The sequence below is a fragment of the Sciurus carolinensis genome, chromosome 2 (assembly GCF_902686445.1).
Source record: "Sciurus carolinensis chromosome 2, mSciCar1.2, whole genome shotgun sequence".
NCBI classification, from domain to species: Eukaryota; Metazoa; Chordata; class Mammalia; order Rodentia; family Sciuridae; genus Sciurus; species Sciurus carolinensis.
In genome coordinates this window covers 126,581,648-126,599,727 of record NC_062214.1, presented here as the reverse complement: position 1 = coordinate 126,599,727, position 18,080 = coordinate 126,581,648, and the positions used below count along the sequence as shown (strand labels likewise).

At 46.8% G+C, this 18,080-nt stretch overlaps 2 protein-coding genes and 1 long non-coding RNA gene across 4 annotated transcripts; 1 reads left to right on the top strand and 2 right to left on the bottom strand.

Moving 5' to 3' along the window:
* Positions 1 to 353: 353 nt before the first annotated feature.
* Fitm1 (fat storage inducing transmembrane protein 1) lies at positions 354 to 3,344 on the bottom strand. Its single transcript, XM_047539740.1, is given in 3 exon segments — positions 354 to 914; positions 917 to 990; positions 1,373 to 3,344. Coding segments are annotated over 3 exon segments (1,092 nt in total). The 5' UTR covers positions 1,855 to 3,344; the 3' UTR covers positions 354 to 378.
* A 135-nt stretch (positions 3,345 to 3,479) lies between these two features.
* Positions 3,480 to 12,786, bottom strand: Dcaf11 (DDB1 and CUL4 associated factor 11). The gene is given in 16 exon segments (XM_047539739.1): positions 3,480 to 5,800; positions 5,896 to 6,002; positions 6,767 to 6,919; positions 7,433 to 7,586; positions 8,035 to 8,150; positions 8,153 to 8,219; positions 8,308 to 8,365; positions 8,692 to 8,760; positions 9,104 to 9,158; positions 9,371 to 9,517; positions 9,738 to 9,838; positions 10,127 to 10,191; positions 10,468 to 10,595; positions 10,851 to 10,978; positions 11,846 to 12,078; positions 12,651 to 12,786. Coding segments are annotated over 15 exon segments (1,638 nt in total). The 5' UTR covers positions 12,001 to 12,078; positions 12,651 to 12,786; the 3' UTR covers positions 3,480 to 5,665.
* LOC124976789 (uncharacterized) lies at positions 12,585 to 17,695 on the top strand. Of its 2 annotated transcripts, XR_007107061.1 has the most exons (3): positions 12,911 to 13,024; positions 17,287 to 17,452; positions 17,609 to 17,695. It is a non-coding gene; the product is annotated as an uncharacterized LOC124976789 (long non-coding RNA). The 2 variants fall into 2 exon arrangements; XR_007107060.1 differs by lacking the exons at positions 12,911 to 13,024; positions 17,287 to 17,452 and adding an exon at positions 12,585 to 12,837.
* Positions 17,696 to 18,080: the final 385 nt, after the last annotated feature.

Sequence of the window (18,080 nt, the reverse complement as noted above, 5' to 3'; positions counted from 1 at the left end):
ATGGGATCTCTGGAGAGGCAGGCTCTTGAAGAAAGTCAAGAGGAAATTCAATAGAGAAGTTAGGAAAAATAAATTAATTAGGCTGGAGAGGAGCACCTGCTCAGGGAGGGTGATATACACACCAAGAACATTGTCACCTGCCTTAGGAGTACCATTCCTTGATGTCACAGCCCCAGAGAGCCAGAAATCTGCAGATCAGCAGACTAAAAGGACAGTAGGAGGGATGGAGGTCATGTACAAAGAAGGATATTCAAGGTTGATGACAGCAAGGAATGGTTGAGGAGCCCCAGTGACTATTAGAACCCTTTCTTACCCTTCCCAGGACTCAAAGGAACAATGAAAGGAGACAGAGCCAAGCCTGATGTGCCTTTATTTCTTTCAGTTATGCTTTCGGCTGGAGCGGGGGCGGGGGAAAAGCCCATGGCCCGGGCTCCCTGGAGACCAGGGCTGATGATACCAGCTACCATAGGTAAGGTACCAGGCAAAGGTGCCTACAGCAGCACCCACCACTTTGTGAGTGTACTGGTGGAAATAAATGACGGTACAGAGCAGCAAGAAGTTCCAGAGGCCCAGCAGCAGCACGTTGAGCAGGAAGACCAGGCGCAGGGGGGCGCCAGCAGGCAGGCCGTGGGCCAGGTACTTGGCAAACACTGCTGCTTCCTCAGCCATAAGCAGGCAGCAGAAGGTGAGCAGGAAGGTGTGGGAGGAGACGGTGTAGCCCCGCCACTGGTGGCCTGCAGCTAGGCAGCTGCGGCGGTCAGGTAGCTCATGGAGCAGCAGGCCCTGGGGTAGAGGCTCGAAGCAGGAACCAGTCAGGTCCTCAATGAGCAGGAAGGCCCGGCCGGCCCCCCTCCACACAGCTGCCCCTACCACCAGTCTGCTCAGGTGCCTGGCAGTCACTGCCACGCGCCGGTAGCCAGGAATACCACCAGCAGCACAAAGCCCCCCAGGAAGGTGCATGTCCAGCCCCAGGCTGAATTCACAAACTTGCTGTGGGTAGAAAAGAGGGAAGGCTATTGAGACCCCCAACGCCACCTCCCCATCCTGGTCTATGTTCCCATCACTGCTGTCCCTTGTCCTACACATCATCACTGGTTGTCTTACCCATGTCCTTTACAGACCCCAGCTATTTAAACTTCACTATCTCCTTAGAGGACCATTGAGCATTCTAGGGTCCACATTTCCTCTTCAGTCCTACTCCTGCCCCCACCGCATACCCCCCCACTCTGTCCCCCTCCCCCTCCCTCTGACCTTCTCCTCAACCTCTATACTATTTTTAGTGTTCCAACTGGCAGCAAAACAGAAACCTGGAGAAAGGAGCTGGGATCCCAGAGTGCAGGGGGCCGGGTCCCATGGCCTTAAGTGGACTCACATGTTGAAGAAGTTGCCGTGGCTGGCGAAGATAGTCCGAGAGTTGACGTGGAACTGCAAAAGGGGCCCAAAGATGACCACTGCTGCCAACCAAGCATGGTAGAGGCGCCGTAAGCAGGGGCTACCCAGAAGGCGGGCGGCCTGTTCACTTCCAAAATACAGCAAGGCAGAGGCCACCCAGAGCAGCACCTTCACCAGGCAACCCAGCAGTGCCCGGATTCGGGCCCCAGCCCCCAGCCCTGCCCCCACCACCGGCCCCCGCTCCATGTTCCCTCCCCTCCCACTAACTGCCTGCTCTGCTGGGCAGCTGAGGAGGGGCTGATGGGCCCCCCTCCCCCCGGGGCAAGGACAGGCAGTGACAGGTGTGGCAGACACAGAGCAGAGCCCTGTTGGCAGCTGGCAGGCGGGGGGAGAGGGGCGGGGGGCAGCCAGGCGGGGGAGAGGGGCGGGGGGCAGTAAGGGGCCAGGGTAAAGGGCTGTCATGTCAGCAGGGTCCTGGCCTTGGGTATGTGGTAGTGTGTGTCCTGACAGCAGCCTGTGTTCTTTCCTGTGAGCCCTGTGTCCTTAGCTCCAACCACATTCTAGTTCATGTCTCAGGACCAGGCCTACTGTTCAGGGCTGTCTTTATCCACAGCCTGCTTGAGTGTGCTGCCCTCTTTGGTCATCCCAAATCCCTCTACCCCCAACCTAACTCCACAGGGAAATCAGAGGTCACGAAGTTAAAACTAACCAAATCTTGAAAGTCATTCAAACAAATCTGTTTGTCTTATCACCAATGTGTGGTCTGGTCCTTCTGGGGTTCTGAGAAGCAAGGTGGGTATGTACAACAGTGTCCCTTTCAGGCCGGGAAAGCCTATCAACTGGGGTGTCCATTTCAGTGAACTGTGACCCCAGTGGCTTGGCTAAACTCTAGCTCCTGTCTGGACTGAGGGGACTCTAAAGGGCTAGTCTGGCCCAAGGCTGTTGTGCAAACCAGTGATTGTGCAATGAATGCACAAGGTAGCACATCTGATGGGGCACTGTTTGTGTTTATGATGATGACCAATAGAAGACGTTCAAATGTTCTGAGAAAGGCATCTTGTGTGAGATGTGTAGCCCAGGTTGGACCCTCAGAGCCCCAAAGATCAGGTTTACTCTCAGGACACAGGAGTCGAGGTGACCCTAGAAAAAAGAAATCCCAAGTCTGGACAGTCCATCAAACATTAGTTTCAGCCAGGCATGGTGGTGCATAACCTATAAATCTAGAACTGACTCAGGAGGCTGAGGCAGGAGGATGGCCAATTCAAGGCTAGCTTCAGCAATTTAGCAAGGCCCTAAGCAATTCAGTATTTTTATTCAAAAATAAAAAAGGGTTGGGGATGTGGTTCAGTGGGGTAAAGCACCCCTGGGTTATATCCCTGATGCCCCAAACAAAACAAACAAAAGAAACCTTTAGGTTCAATAGGATGTGATGGTACTAGCCTGTAATCACAGCTATTTGGGAGATTGAGGTAGAAGGATCCTAAATTAGAGGTTACCCTTAGCAACTTAAAAACAAAAAGGGCTGGGGATCTAGCATGGTGGTAGAGTGCCCCTAGATTCAATCCCCAGTACCAAAATCAAACAAACAAATAAAAACTTTAGGTTCTGTTCTCAACCAATTACCCTGGGCCTCAGGGTTGCCTCATGCAAGTCTAGGCCTCCTAAACCCACCACTAGGCTGGAGCAAGCGGGGAGAGCAACTGACCCAAGAAGTTCCTGTTCTTTAGTAACTATTTCAAGATCAGTTTTTATATTCCTTCCTTATTCCTCAAAATTGGTGGTAGGGTATCAGAACACAGCAAAGGCCTTTGAAGCATCAAAAGAAATGAGCAAGAAAGAATCCTTAGGTTGTGGACCTCACAGTGACCTTGACTTTGGAAAAATCTACTAATCCTCCTCTGTACTTAGGACTTTCATCTATAAATCGATCAAGATAGATACATAATCAGTCAGGTACCTTCCAAATCCTAAAATCCCACACCTCAATAGAGTGGCCTTCAGTCTCCTTGCTCAGACCCTATGAGTTTTGAAGACCTACAGACCTCCTCACACATTTTTTAAGTTGGACATTAAACGTTCCATTGTGATTCTGAATAGTTTAAAAGGACGTATTTTCTAGTGTATTTTATCTGCTGACATTTGAAAATAAAGCTGTCACTTTTTTTTTTTTTCCTTGCAATACTGGGGATGGAACCCAGGGCTTCGTGTATGCTAGGCAAATGCTCTACATCTGGGCTACATCTCCAGCCCTATATCACTCTTTAAATGTGTTCAGGTGTAATCTAAACACTACAGTGATGAACTATCTCATTATTATCCACTGTAAAAAATATGAGAAGATATTCAATTAGAGATCATATTTCTATTCTATAGAAATTCCCCCACAGAATTTGTCCTAATGCTTTTGTGCTGGAAAGTCTTTTATTGGTCACTTGCCACATTTTTTTGCAAAAAAGTATGTAATTTAAAATTTAAAAAATTTTTCCTGTGATCATTAAGTCCTAAAACTTTTTCTGGATTGAATTTTCATTATAATTGTTAATACTACAAAAATATATGCTTAGTATAAAAACAGTTTACACACTTCAATAACATTAAATTATATTGAAAATGCCTGAGAGGATGGATGGTCCCTGAGACCCGGATCAGATGAGGCTTTGGGGATATTGATTTTAATTTGCCTCTTAATTTGGCATCCTATAAACAATACAGATTCTAGGTGAGCTGGGTGGCATCCTGGGGGTGAAGTGATAGAGGGGGACTAAAAGGGCAGATAGGAAAGAAGATCTATCATGACAGCTTCACACTAGGTAGATTAATATGAGGAACAAGAACATACAGAGGCTGAGGAGCTGGACAGTTATCCTTTAATAGTACCTATTTGGGGTTAGGCATGATGGCATACTCCTGTAGTCCCAGCTACTTGGCAAGCTGAGGTAGGACAATTACTTCCGTCCAGGAGTCTGAGATCAGTTTGGGGAACGTAGTAAGACCTCACCTTTCAACAAAAACACCTTACCTATCTGGCTCTTAAATAGGTACCCCTTTCACCCTTTGCTATGAGCACCCTTGAAAGTGTGCACCTTTTTGAAAGTTGCCTTAGAGAGCAAGACATGCTGTCAGGAAAGATCTAGTCGGAGCCAGATGTGAAACAATCTCACTTAGCCCTCCTCTGAGGTCTGAGGTTCTGAGTAGGAGGCATCCGGATGGGGTTCTCTGGCTCTTTATTCACTTACCACCTCTTCTGAAGACTGGAGCAGCTCCAGAATAGAGCTGTTCACAGGTATTCCTGGTCTGAAACAGAAAACGTGCTTATCTTTTGCTATCTCCTGGGAAGTTTCTGAGAGTGGTAGGAAGGGCCTGTTGCAAGGCTCAGTTAATAAACAATTTTAATATTTTCTTTTCTCATAGGGTGTCAAAAAGATTTTTTCTTCTACAGAGGAGCATACCTGAAGACTTTGTTGAAAACTGTTTTCCTGAAGTGAGAGGACAAAAGAACTAAGATATGAAAAAGAGACAGTGAGCAGAGACACTGAGCCAGGTTCCCACAGAGGGTTTATTGAGGGAGCCAAAGCCAGTGAGAGGAGGGAGGAGCCCTACTTCAACCTCCTTCCTTGAAGCTGCTGACTCCAACATGACAGGACCCTCGGAAAGGTAGGGTCTGTGCCATGTGGGGCCATGTGGAACTTTTGGAGACCCCTGCCTCTCACATCACAGCCTGTCCAAACCCAAAGAACCAGGCATGAGAGAGAAGACATAATCCTCACCCCAGGAGAGTGCTAAGGAGACACCTTTATCCATCCTGCCCTCCCCACCCCTTTAGACCTCAGGAAGAAAGGCCAGGACACCTGGCTCTCTGACTGGCCAATCTAATCCTCAATGTGAAGACCTGGGCAATGGGATTGGCTGACAGGTCCATTGAGACCTGTCCTCAGGCATCTACTCTAGGAGCCAACACCTAACATCCAAACATGATTAAAAACACTCAGGACAGTTTTCTTGCTGGAAGAAGTCATACCACAGATAACAGCAGTCCCACCAGACCCTGGCCAGAGATAGGAACCCAAGCCTACTGGGTATGCATACATGAGAAGACCACCTGGCCCTGTGGGGTGGATCTTCCAGGGCTAGGCTGGGATCCAGAGCCTGGGCTTCCATTTCTTGCCACCCAATTCCAGAGATTCCTCCAGACATTCCCCAGAAGGGAAAGAGGAGGAGAAAGAGGCAGAGAATCTGTTGAGAGGTTCATCCAGTAAGGGGCTGGACATCAGATCTACTGGGGTGAGGAAAAGGCTGTAGAGGAGCGGGACACCGGGGTAGGGGCACCGGAACGTTCCTCTGACTCTGGCATGTCATCCTGGAAGTACTCAGCCTGGCGATACTGCCACAGACGCAGGTTCCCGTCCCACTGCAGGGCAGAAGGTGCCAAGTAGTCAGGGGGTGCTGACCCTTCCCAGGTCTAAGCCCCAGACATGTGCTGGTCCCCCAAACTCGCAACCTCACCGAACTGCTGACAATCTTCTCTTCAAAGGGGTGCCAACTGACATCCCGCACACAGGCCTTATGGTTGGTCAGCTTCTTCACGATGTGGCCGCTGAGGAGATCGTATACTGTCCAGGAAAACCAGAGTGGAGAGGGGCTGCCACAGACCTTCATGGCACTCACTGGCTTCCCGAAAGACACCAATGACCTGCCTCTTGGGGAACTTCCCACTTCTCATGGGAATGGGATTATTTTGGATTCCTTCCCCACATTGGGTTGAAGCTATGGTGAGTGGTGAGTATCCCTGATCCTTAAAATTCAAAGCCCTACAGTTAAGAAAGCACAGTTGCCTTAATGCTCTTAGCAAGATATAGAAGGTGGCAAAAATGAATCCTGTACCCACTTGTCCTTGTCTGGACATGGTGCATCCCTCATTTCTGCATGGGTCTCTGAGTACCTACTTAGGTGCAGCATGCTGTCAAGCTTTTCTATCTATAGCCCTGCTTTTGTTTCTTTTTGTGCATTCCTCCTGTTTCAGTGACTGCATGTCCTTTGCTACTTGATGCTCTCTTTTTGTGTCATTCTTTTTGCTTGCTTCCTCCTACCTTTCATCTGTAACCCCTTTCGGTGACTGGCTAAGAAAACATAACAAACTATATTTTTGGTAATCTATCATATTTACTGACTAGAATTCCATGTCCTTTTCTTAATTTAAAATGCTCACAAACAGAATGTTTGCTATTTCTCTGTTTAAGCCTCCCTGCTCCAGGCCAAATTTAATTTCACTTTGAGTTGTCATTTGGCTTTTTAAGGTGGTCGCTGTGGTTATAGGTGGGATGCCAGAGAAATATTCCTGCTCTTCCCAAGCCCCCTGTTCTTACACAATCCTTACCAACCACTTTGCCAGTGGAGCAGCCACTATAGATGAACTGCTGGCCCGTGCTATGAGTTGGGGAGAAGCGGCAGCGGATGAGGGTGTGCAGCACCCCATGGCCTCGGTAGGTCATCAAGGAGCTGTCCCCTGGGAGCTTCAGCTTCCGCCAGGCTGGGTAAGGATGCATGGAGAACTCTAGATTAGAGAGTCTGCTTCTGGATTGTCCAGTATACCACCAGTCCTTAGCAAAGATTCAGAGACAATGGTCTTCCTAGTTTTCAACTGTTGACTTTTTTTTGCAACACTGGGGATTGAACCCAGTGCCTCACATATGCTAGGCAAGTGCTCTACCATTTAGCTATGTTCCCAGTCATCAAATATTAACTCCCCACCCAACAGTCAACAATGACCAATATGGTCCTGTTGACTGTCATGATACTAAAATACTTTTCTACTGGTTGGCTCTAAGTGATCCCTAGCCCTCGACCCTGGGAATCTCTGGATATCCTCATGAGTCAGTAAATTAAAGGTTAATGTCTAGAAAATGGGGTTGTGGTAGGGCTCCAGGACTCCCAGGCTACAGATGAATCCATTGAGCCCATGCCAGACCCTACCACTGATTTAACTATTTTCATTTCCACCCCAATTCTTAATTCTAAATCTCAGTTCTACTTCCATTTTCACCTTTTTTGGGGACTTGCTGCCAACGGTAGTCCCAGTTTTGCTGGGTGGCAGCCTGGCGTGAGGCTTCCATGCCTTCCCGGCTGGAAAAGCGTCGGATATCCCAGAGCTTGATGGTCTGGTCTTTGGAGTTGGAGATGAGATACCGGGCATCACCCTATGAATCCAAAGATAGATTAGAGTTTGCCATGTTACTACCTGTTATTCTAGCTCCCCTGCTCTAGTTGAGGGGTAAGAACCTTTCCTTTTCTGATACTGCTTGTCTCTTTCCTCATCGAGGTAAGCTCACCTTTGATGCTCTACTTCAGATCTCACCCCCTAGTTAGGTTTTCCTTTCTTTGCCCAGGGTGCTGATTGAATGTCCTATTTTATCCTAGATTAGACGTCTTTTACTTTTCTTATAAAGAAAGCCCTGCCTCCTCCTTAAGGTCTGGAAGATATGAGGGAGTTCATGTTTCCTGGCTTAAGCCCCTTCTCTAAACTCCAGCTCTTGCACAACCCAGCTAATGAGGAACTTGTCAAGTACTCACACCAGTACCCTTCACACCCTCCTGGGTAACCAGAACCTTAGTAGCCTGGCTGTGCAGCCCTGCCTCTCTGCCCACCTTGCTGTCAATGAACGTGATGCCATCCTGGTGTCCAGCCAGTGCACCCACAGGCTTGGGGTCATCCTCCCGCATGGTGCGGCGATCCCACACTTTGCAGATGGCATCATCTCCCCAGAAAACAGGATCTGGGAGCTTATATCAGCAAAGGCCACTGCATTCACATCATCTTCATGAGACTCAATCTAGGAGCGGAAAAGACTAACACACTTAAGATTCCTTAAAATAGGTCAAAGACCAGAAGGCAGAGGCTTTAAGTCTCAGGAACCATACCTGAAGGGTGCGCCGGTTTTGTTCTCGGTCAAAGACATACAGACAACCATCATTGGCCCTGAAAGGGAAGAGATAAGGAGGGTGCTGGAGCCACAACTAAGTGGACAACTTCTATGTATGTTCTGGAGAGTCCCGCTGAGAAGTCCTACTGAGGGTCAAGCCCTTGTCTGTTCTTATAAGAGTTAGCTTTGTTTTCAAGAAGGCTTGAGAACCATTTCCTCACGTTGGGAAAATGTCGAACAAGAAGTGAAACAGCCCATAAGCCCTGACTTTCGAGAAGGCTGATTGTTTTCTACAGCTGCCAGGTCAGCCTCAGTGACAGCAGAAGTGATCTCTAGCAGAACTCCTATCTCATTAATTGAGGGAGACATCCCCCACACTCACCCCCCAAGTATTTCTCTTCCATCTGAGGAGACGGCAATGGAGAAGACAGCAAAACGACGCTCGTCTGGCCTGAAGAGAGCAAAGGAGTTGTGTTGGGTAGATGTCCCTTCAGCTTTTGTTAATCTACAGAGAATCTGACAAGGATTATAAAGAAAAGAACAAGAAAGCCTGCCAACCCATGCTAGAATGCAGACCACTTTACTGAGAACCTAGAAATAATCCTGTAACCATCTATTTCACCCTGGTCCTCTGGGTGACAAAGATAGGCAATTCCCTCCCAGGAATCTACACAGAAAAACTTTCAACCAGTATACTTTTCCTTCTAAGTAGGAGTTTCGGTTCAAGAGGTTTGCTCCTGGAGAGCCTTCCTTGAGAAGTTTCTAGAGAATATGATAAGAAAGGAAGTCAGTACCTCAGATCCAGGGCAGTGTGTGTGTCTCCTTCCCCATAAATGTTGCAGATATGAACTAAGAGAAGCAAGAGAAACAAGAATCTTTCAGGGCTGTGGAGAGAGTGGGGAAGTGAAGCTATGGAAGTCACAGGGAAAAAGGCAAGGTCATCAGAGCACCTTGAGAGTGATTTTCTCAAGACAGGACATGGAGTCTTATCTCAGAGGAGAAGGATGCATGGAGACCTCATGTTCCAGGCTGGAGGCAGTGGAAATCTGGTGTATACTCACTGTAATCAGACCAGCTGGAGTAGAGGAAGTGGTTCCCATCAGGGGTGAAGGCCACATCTAGGACACTCCAGCCTACATCCCGGGCCTTGATACTCTTGAATTTATGGAAGCGGCCATATCGGCAGTCATACAGTCGGATTGTCTGGTCTGCGTAAGTAGGGATCAGGCAGAATTATGGAACACCATTTTTGTATCCTTCCTAGATCATACCTCTTTCTCAGTGTCTGTAGACTCTTCCCTTTGGAAGCAGGTGCTAGCTAAGCATCACTAAATCAGGTTCTGAGTTCCATGGTCTATGACTTTCTATCCTCAGTCAACTCACTCCTTGTTCCAGAGAAAGGCAGTTTATAGGAGCAGGGTCTGGTACCTTGGCAAGCAGACATGAAGATTTGACCATCTTTGCTGTAGATGCCACAGAAAGCCTTCTGTGAGTAGGTATCAGTGAAGCCCAGATCATTGGGCAAGAAGCTGGGAAAGCAAAGTAAAGGGTAAATGGAGCTCAGAATAGAATTTCAATTAGCAGGATGGAACGCCAGTACAAGGACATTCTTCCCTTTTGCCTTTACATATGACACTTTCATCCATTCCACCATCCTCTAAATTTCTGTAGTTTTCCACTTTGTTTACTCTCAAAGCTTCAACCCCTCTTAAGCTAACCTTAATATCTCTGAGGATCCTTTAGCACCTACCCTTTCAATGTTTAGGAGAAAAGACCTATCTGGCCCTTAGAGTCTCTCCACCAAACCCCATACTCACTGAGACATCACTCGAGACCGTTCTCCAAGGGAGAAGCTTCCCCGGTGGCAGAGGCCCCGTTCTCTCTAAATGGAAGGGATTGGGGAATATTGCTAGCAGAAACAGAGGGCCACTTCAGTCACACCAAGCCCCCTCCTCCAAGGATATTACTTTTGCTATAAAAATGGACACAACACACAGCAGTCTGTCCTGCAGCACTCCAATATGGGCTGGCTAACTCTCCAACCCCAGCACTTGAGGCTTCCTTGCAAAGTTGGTTCCTTTTTCTCTCTAGGGCTATCACAGCTTCTGGTTGACTCAGCAGGTCTGCTGCCAGGCTGGCTGGAGGTGAAGAGGCCTACCTGGTGTAACATTCGAGGAAAACTGTGCTCCTGGGCTGCCTGCCTAAGTCCCAGCCGCCCTGTGGCCAGTTCCACCTGTGTCTTGATCTCGTTGCATTCCAGTTCTCGAGTGTCAGGGGTTGCATCCACTGTGAGTACCAAAAAGTAGTTTGATCCTAGGTCTTCCAGCCCTAGGACAGCCAAACTGTGACCAAGCCCACCCAATATGGCTGAATATACAGGGGCTATAAGGACTCCCTCATTTCCTCAATTATCCCATCCTCTTTTTTTCAATTTAACCTATTATTCTTCACCAGAATAAAAAAAAAAAAAAAAAAAAAAAAAAGAAAGATTCCTAGTGAAAATCTTTTAACATTGAGTTTTTGGTCTGTCTTTCCTCTTACCAGGTGGATTGTATCGATCTCCAAGACGACCATCCCAGGCACTGTCATGCTCTTCCTCTGAGTCCGAGAGGGCCTGGATGAGTTGTAAATTTGCTGCACCTCCTCCCTGCACCAACCTCACTTGGCCTCTGTGGAGAGACCCCCCCCCCATTATAAAGGAGGGGACCCCTTTCTCCAAACCAACTAAATTCAGAGTCAATGGCTATCTAGCTCTTAAACCATTTGGTACTCATTTTGAAGTTGAGGCTTACTAGTCCTTGGCTGTTATTTTCAGTCTCCCATAAGACACAGCAGAAAACTGATTTGTATTTTTAGACCAAGAGAAGAGAACCCCAACATGTGGAGGTTGACCTACTAAGCTGACTTCTCCAAGAGTTAAACATTCTGAGAACATTTCCTTCTGAGCCTCTATCAGAGGAATCCAGCATGGAACACAATATTCTTAAGGCATTTTAAAACTTATCTTCTAAGGAGCCATAAGCAAAGAAACAAAGCCAGCTGCACCCTTTCCAGTCAATTCCTGGTGGTCACTCCCTTCAAGGCATTCTTTCCTCAAGAACAGTGTTAGAGTTAGGCCAATTTAAACTTGTTTTTCAAGTAAATCCACATGGCCTCATATCATATGTCAATTGCTTCAACATCCCCCTCCCCAACTCTTTACCTCTCATATCACTCCTTTCCCATTTATCCCTTTTTTTCTTTCCTTTTACTTACTTGGAAGATACATCACATTCTGTAGTTATAGCCAGAGAAGTTCCCCCAAGCAGTCCCTTCAACACAAGAGTGGGTCCTTTGTTGACTGGCCTCAGGTAAGAACCACTCTTACTGGGCATGGAGCTGAGTGCCATGGGTGTGGAGTAGGGAAAGGCCATTCTGTTTATCAGAACAGCTTTCTTGGACTAAGCTCATTCCCTATCCTCTGTAATTTTCCTGCCTGGAGTTGGGATCAAGGGACTGTGGTGGCACCTTGTGGGGCCACCCCAGAGAGTAAGTACCTGCGAAGGAGATAGGCCAGTACCTGGGCCAGATCCACATCTTCATCCTCCTCTTCCTCTTCCTCACTCCGACGCAGGCCAGCCCCTCTTCGGGACAAGCCCTCAGAGGGGTCTCCGGACCCGGATCCTGCGCTGCTGCTGTTCCGAGATCCCATCTTCTGGTCACAGCATCCTTAGGTCCTGTACAGGGGCTCCTCTGGTCACCTCCTTGGGTTTGGTGAAGCAAGTCTGCTCTAGAAAGATCAGGGTCTCCTGAGTTGATGGCGATAGCTATCTCTAGGAGGGAGACCTTTCTTAGTGACTGAGATCCGTCTCTTTAGCCTATGACAACTCCCAAGGCTTCGGGAACACAAACCTTCCCCAATCCTGTGAGCAAAGAACGCGGAGCGAAGCCCAAGGTGCAACCCTAGCTCACAAATAATAATCTTTTAAGGAGGAATTTCTCAGTTTCCTACCTCAAACTCACCTATCAAAGTCCCCTGGGGGGTGGATTCCCAGGTAACCTCTCTGGTTAACCAATCAAAACCCCTCGCGGAAGAAAGCGCCTCACTAGCTTATCTCGTCCAACCAATCAAAAGCCTTAGGACTCAGAGACCCCCGACAACCTCCCTTACCGACCAATCAGAGCGCTTTCTTTCAGGAGCCGGCAGCAACGATAGCCAATGAGATTAGAATTCGGTCTAACACCCCCTCCTTCTTGCCTCACGCCCACGTGGTGTACCGGGGGTGTGTACGCCAGGGGAGAGGAAGCCGAGAAGCACCTCCCACTGAAGCGGCGGTTACCGCCCCGCGCGGGACCACCCACCAGCTAGGAGCGGTCGCAGGACCCGCAGAGGCGCGAGATCTTGTTTACACCGCCTGCTGCCGCAGCTTCGGTCAACCGCTTCTCCGTCACGCGCCTCCTTCGTCATGCATCTCCCGGCTTCCCCGCCGGCTTGCTGTCTACGTCACGCGACGTTCCTGATGGCCCCGCCCTCTTGGCCCGCTAACTGGTCAGCGGAGTACCATGATTGATAGGTGGGCGGGAGAAAGTGCGTTATAGAGGCGGGGCCTTCACTCTTGGTGGGGAGGACTACAAGGAAACTGGTAGCTTTCCTGGATAGGAGACAGTGGAACTAGGCGTAAGGACCGAGAGGCGGAGCTCACAAAAAGAATCGGTTGATGGTTAGCTACTGAGAGGTATTTTAGCAAGGGATGCAATTTACTGTCGGTCCCTAAAGATCTTTTGGCCTTGAACTTCTTGACACTGCCCCGGAACATCCACTTTATCCCATCCCCCAGCGTTCTCTTTCGTTTTCTTTTTCGCCGGCCTAAGCTCCATCGACTCTGTCCCAATGAGGGTTGGATGCCTGTACATCACAGATGAGGGACTCAGGTCCACACCCTACTTCTTCTGAGTTTGCTTGTGGAAACCTCGTTCTTGTAGGGACATCTTACTAGATCTCCCCTTTCCTCTTAGCCTTTGTAGACGATTCCTGGCTTCCCTCCGCGGTCTTTGCAGACGCTCCCTAATACAATCCTTTGGTCTCTTCGAGCCTTTCCGGTTCCGTCATTTCCCCGAGACGCTCCCTTGGCCCCTAGGGATTTGCAAATGTTCCCTACACTCTTGTTTTCGCGGAGCGGCTCAGTACCAGGCCACGGGTCCAAGGTGTGCATGCGCGTCGCCTCCTATCCTCCTGCGGGTTTATGAATAACAGGGCTGAGTCCAAGGCCGGGACCTGCCACGTCTGAGGATCCTTGCCCGGGCTGAGTTTTGGGAGGCGTGACCTCGCCGTGCGGGTGCAAACGTCCGGAGTCGGAGCGCCATTAGGCCCCACCAGCTCGTCTTCCTTCGGAGTGCTGCTAGCTTTCCTCGTACCTAGCCCCCTAAAGGCGGAGAGGGGATCGCGGGTCTTCAGTTCCTCTGGCTGGCACTTTCTTGCTGGGAGACCTTGGAGCGATATCCGCCGGTCTCCAGACCGCTAGACCGGAGGGAGTCGCGGGCGCCTGCATTGTGGGCGTGCGACTTTATGGTGGAACAGAGCTCTGCGCTTAGAAGAGTCCCATGCTTAGTTAGTCTAATGTTCTGATGTCACCGTTTTGAAATTCTTAATAACTTAAGCGGCCCGCATTTTTATGGTGCTCTGGGCTCCATAATTATGTAGGCGGTTCTGCTCCTTTAGAATAACATGTTTCTGGATTATCCAACCGGGAAAATCTGGACTTATTTTGATCTTACCCCTTAAGTTCATTTCTTTAAGTCCTTGTAGATATTTCACCTGAGGTTATTTTTCCAGTCACCACAAAATTTTTTCTTCTTTCCTCCTCACTTCGTTGATTCTCTGAAGTATCCTCTTCCAGCAGCATTTAGTTCCTAAGAACCCATAAATGGTCCACTGTTGTTAATTTTTTTTTCAAGTATAAACTTTTCCCAACCTAGTTGTATTGTTTTTGTAATCTGTTTTTTTCTTTTTAAGTATTTCTGCCAGGCATAAAATTCTTGCTTATTTCCACTTCTGCACCCTCCTAGAATGTCTTATCTGAGGAAAATTTTGTCTCTACTAGTCAAGTTCTCTTTCTTGCAGCTTTGCATTTTGACTGTTACCACTCTCATTTATCTAGCTTGAACCTGCATAAAGATTTATGTTTTGCATAGCAGTCATTGCTAATAGTGGAACACTGGAAACAAAAGACCCAAATATCTCACAATATGGGATTGGTTAATTAAATAGTGGTCACCTGGTACAAAGAAGTGCCAGGTAACCATTGAAATGATGGTGTAGTGGCAGAGAATGGAACTCAGTGTTAAGAGTGCTTGCCTAGCACGTGCTAGGTCCTGGGTTTGATTCTCAATGTGGCAAAAACAATAAAGAAAAAAAGGAATGTCACAATCTTTTTTTATTCCTTGGAAAATTGTGCAAACAACATTAAGTTTTTGAAACGGTGGCAGGGCCCAGGGGTGTAGCTAGCTCAGTGGTCAAGTGCATACATTCAGGCCCTGATTTGTTTCCAGCACTCAAGAAAAGGTGGTATTCAGTCCTTCTGGTGTCACATTGTGGGTCCTACAAAACCAATATGGATTTATTTTTGTATTAGAAAGTATACCAATACCCTTCTAATTGTATAATTAAGCAAATAATGAAATGGAGAAGGCTTTTCATGAAACAGTGACAAAGGTGTACTATGAACAAAGGCTTATGATTAATATGATTCTAGTACCTGAGGCCCAGAAAACAGCAAAATTTCTGTTAAACCGTGTGTGTGTGTGTGTGTGTGTGTGTTTGTGTTTGTAAGTGTTGGGGGTTGAACAGAGGGCTCTGCACATGCTAGGCAGTGCTCCACTACTGAGGTACACTCCCGAATCCCCCTCCCCTTTTTTTTTACTTTATTTTGAGACAGGGTCTCCTGAAGTTGCCTAGCCTGGCCTTTAACTTGGGATTCTCTTGCCTCAGTCTCGGTTTATTTTTTGATGATCTCCTTCCTTTTCTTCTCTACCATTTGCAAATCTAGCTTACACCTGAATAGCATCTTATTACAATCCTTTGTAATGTGGAACTTGTACATTATTGAATAAACATTAAAATTCATAGTAAATATTTTTTAAAAATCAGGCTTTAGGACCAAAGTGAATCCTTCTGACTATCAAAGCAAATGATAAAGAAAGCAGTATTTGCCCAATGCAGTGGCACACGTCTCTAATCCCATTGGCTTGGGATGCTGAGAAACAGGAGGATTGCAAATTTGAAGCCAGCCTCAGCAACTTAGTGAGGCCCTAAGCAATTTAGACTCTGTCTCAAAACTAAAAACAAATCAAAACAAAACATAGTATTCATGATAGGATCCATTTTTTTTTTTTTTTTTTTTTTTTGGTGGTACTGGGGACTGAACCCAGGGCCTTGTGTATGTGAGGCAAGCACTCTACCAGCTGAGCTATATTCCCAGCCTGATCCTTTGATTTTAATTTGTGTGTGTGTGTGTGTTTTCCTGGGGATGAACACAGAGCCTCATGCATGCTGGGCAAGTGCTCTACTGAGCTATACCCCAGCCCTGTTGATTCATTTTTGATGGTAAAAGATTTTAAACCTATGAATTCGATTATGTTCCTGTGTCCTAATTGATTTTTGAAATGTGTGAAAGCATTTATATTTTGGGGGTATACTATGTGTTCTATTGAAAGAAATAAAAAGACATCTTTAAAAATAATTAACTAGTTAAGTCATTCTTGTGCACTCTGCTGACCTTCCCTTTCTTTATTTTGATGTTTGGCTTGTTGCTTGATGCTTCTCATTTGAGAAGCCTCTACACTCCCCAGCTAGGCTTAGAGTCATAACCACAGAACGGTTTTTACGTTCGGCACCCATTTTAGGATCATTTCTAGTAAATACTAAGTAACAGTCTGCTAGTTGACTTCCCGTCTGAGCTTCTTTGGCCTGTTGGTCTGAGTTACTCTTGAGCATCTCCACTAGAGGGCGGGCTGCGCTACAGAGGACAGAAGGAAAGCAGTTTTCAATCCCTGACCTGACTTTTTTTTTTTTTTTTTTTTTTTTGGTACTGGGGATTGAACTCGGGCACATTACCACTGAGCCACATTCCTAGACCGATTTTGTATTTTTTATTTAGAAACAGGGTCTCACTGAGTTGCTTAGCACCCCACCATTGCTGAGGCTAGCTTTGAACTCGCAATTCTTTCTCGGCTTCCTCGAGCCGCTGGGATTACAGGCGTGCACCACTGTGCCCAGCTTGACCGGACTTTCTGACCTGCTGGGACTCCAGCCCTCAGCTTGGTGACCACACACAGCTCTGGAAGACTAGGGATTGTACCCAGGGGCGCTTTACCACTCTTACCTACATCCCAAGCTCTTTTCATTTTTTTGATACAGGGTCTTGGCTCAGCCTCTTGAGTAGCTAGGATTATAGGTGTTCCATCATTCCCAGTTTATCTAGGCAAATTGAAAGCGAAGTTCCATCTTCTGAAGTGACTGATGCCCAAATATGTGTTTATACCTTGTCTTCTTGTTTCACTTTCTGTGTAGATGGAAAAGTGTGCTAATTTACCCAGGAACTTAAAATGTGTTGATTAGAAAGCAATTGAGTAATTATGAGATATGCCAAGACTCTCATGTCTTAGGTCCTTAAGAACCAGATTTGTGTGTGTGTGTAGCATAGGAGCTGCAGGTATAATACAGAAAAACTTTTTTTTTTTTTTTTTTTGGTGCTGGGGATCGAACCCAGGGCCTTGTGCTTACAAAGCAAGCACTCTACCAACTGAGCTATCTCCCCAGCCCCAGAAAAACTCTTTAACCCTAATTTTGAAGAGGAAGTAGAGATATCAGTATGACTTCATGGAATGTTTTGTTTTCCTATCTCAAGCCACCAAAAAGGTCTAGAAAAAAATCACCAATCCAAGAGCAATAACTACTCTTAGCACATAGACTATAATCTTAAAATATCATTCCCAACAGAAAGAAACCAGAGCTTCTTGGAGAAGTAGGTGATTCCAGGTCTGGGGCAGGAGATATGCAAGTCGAGTGTGGAACAGTTAACCATACTAGATGTGGAAGAAGCAAGTAGGAACTATAAGGATAGATATGTCAAAAAGACTCAGGGGCCTCACTCACATGGCCAAAGGTAGGATGATTCAAACTTTAATAAGAATAATAAACATTAAATGTGTTTAAATTCATGATTGCATAATGGTATGCATATGTTTATAACTAGTTGGTCACCTTTTTGAAAGATAGTAGAAAACTAAATCTTTTTTTTTTTTCTTTCTCTTTTTTTTAGGTACCAGGGATTGAATCCAGGGGTGCTATGCCACTGAGATCCATCTCCAGCATTATTTGTTTATTATTTTAAAACTATTATTATTACTATTTTTGTACTATGGATTGAACTCAGGAACACTTAACCATTGAGCCATATCCCCAGCCCCTTTTTGTATTTTATTAGAGACAGGGTCTTGCTGAGTTGCTTAGGCCCTCTTGGGCCTCACTAAGTTGCTGAGACTGGCTTTGAACTCGCAATCCTCCTGCCTTAGCCACCTTAGCTGCTGGGATTACAGGCATGCACTATCATGCCTGGCTCCCAGTCCTTTTAATTTTTCATTTTGAGACAGGGTCTCACTAAGTTGCTGAGTCTAGCTTTGAATTTGGGATCCTTCTGCTTTAGTCTCCTGAGTTGCTGGATTACAGGCCTCTGCATCATACCCAGTAAGTATAGGTTTGAGAACTAACACCAGAACCACGTTCACTGGAGA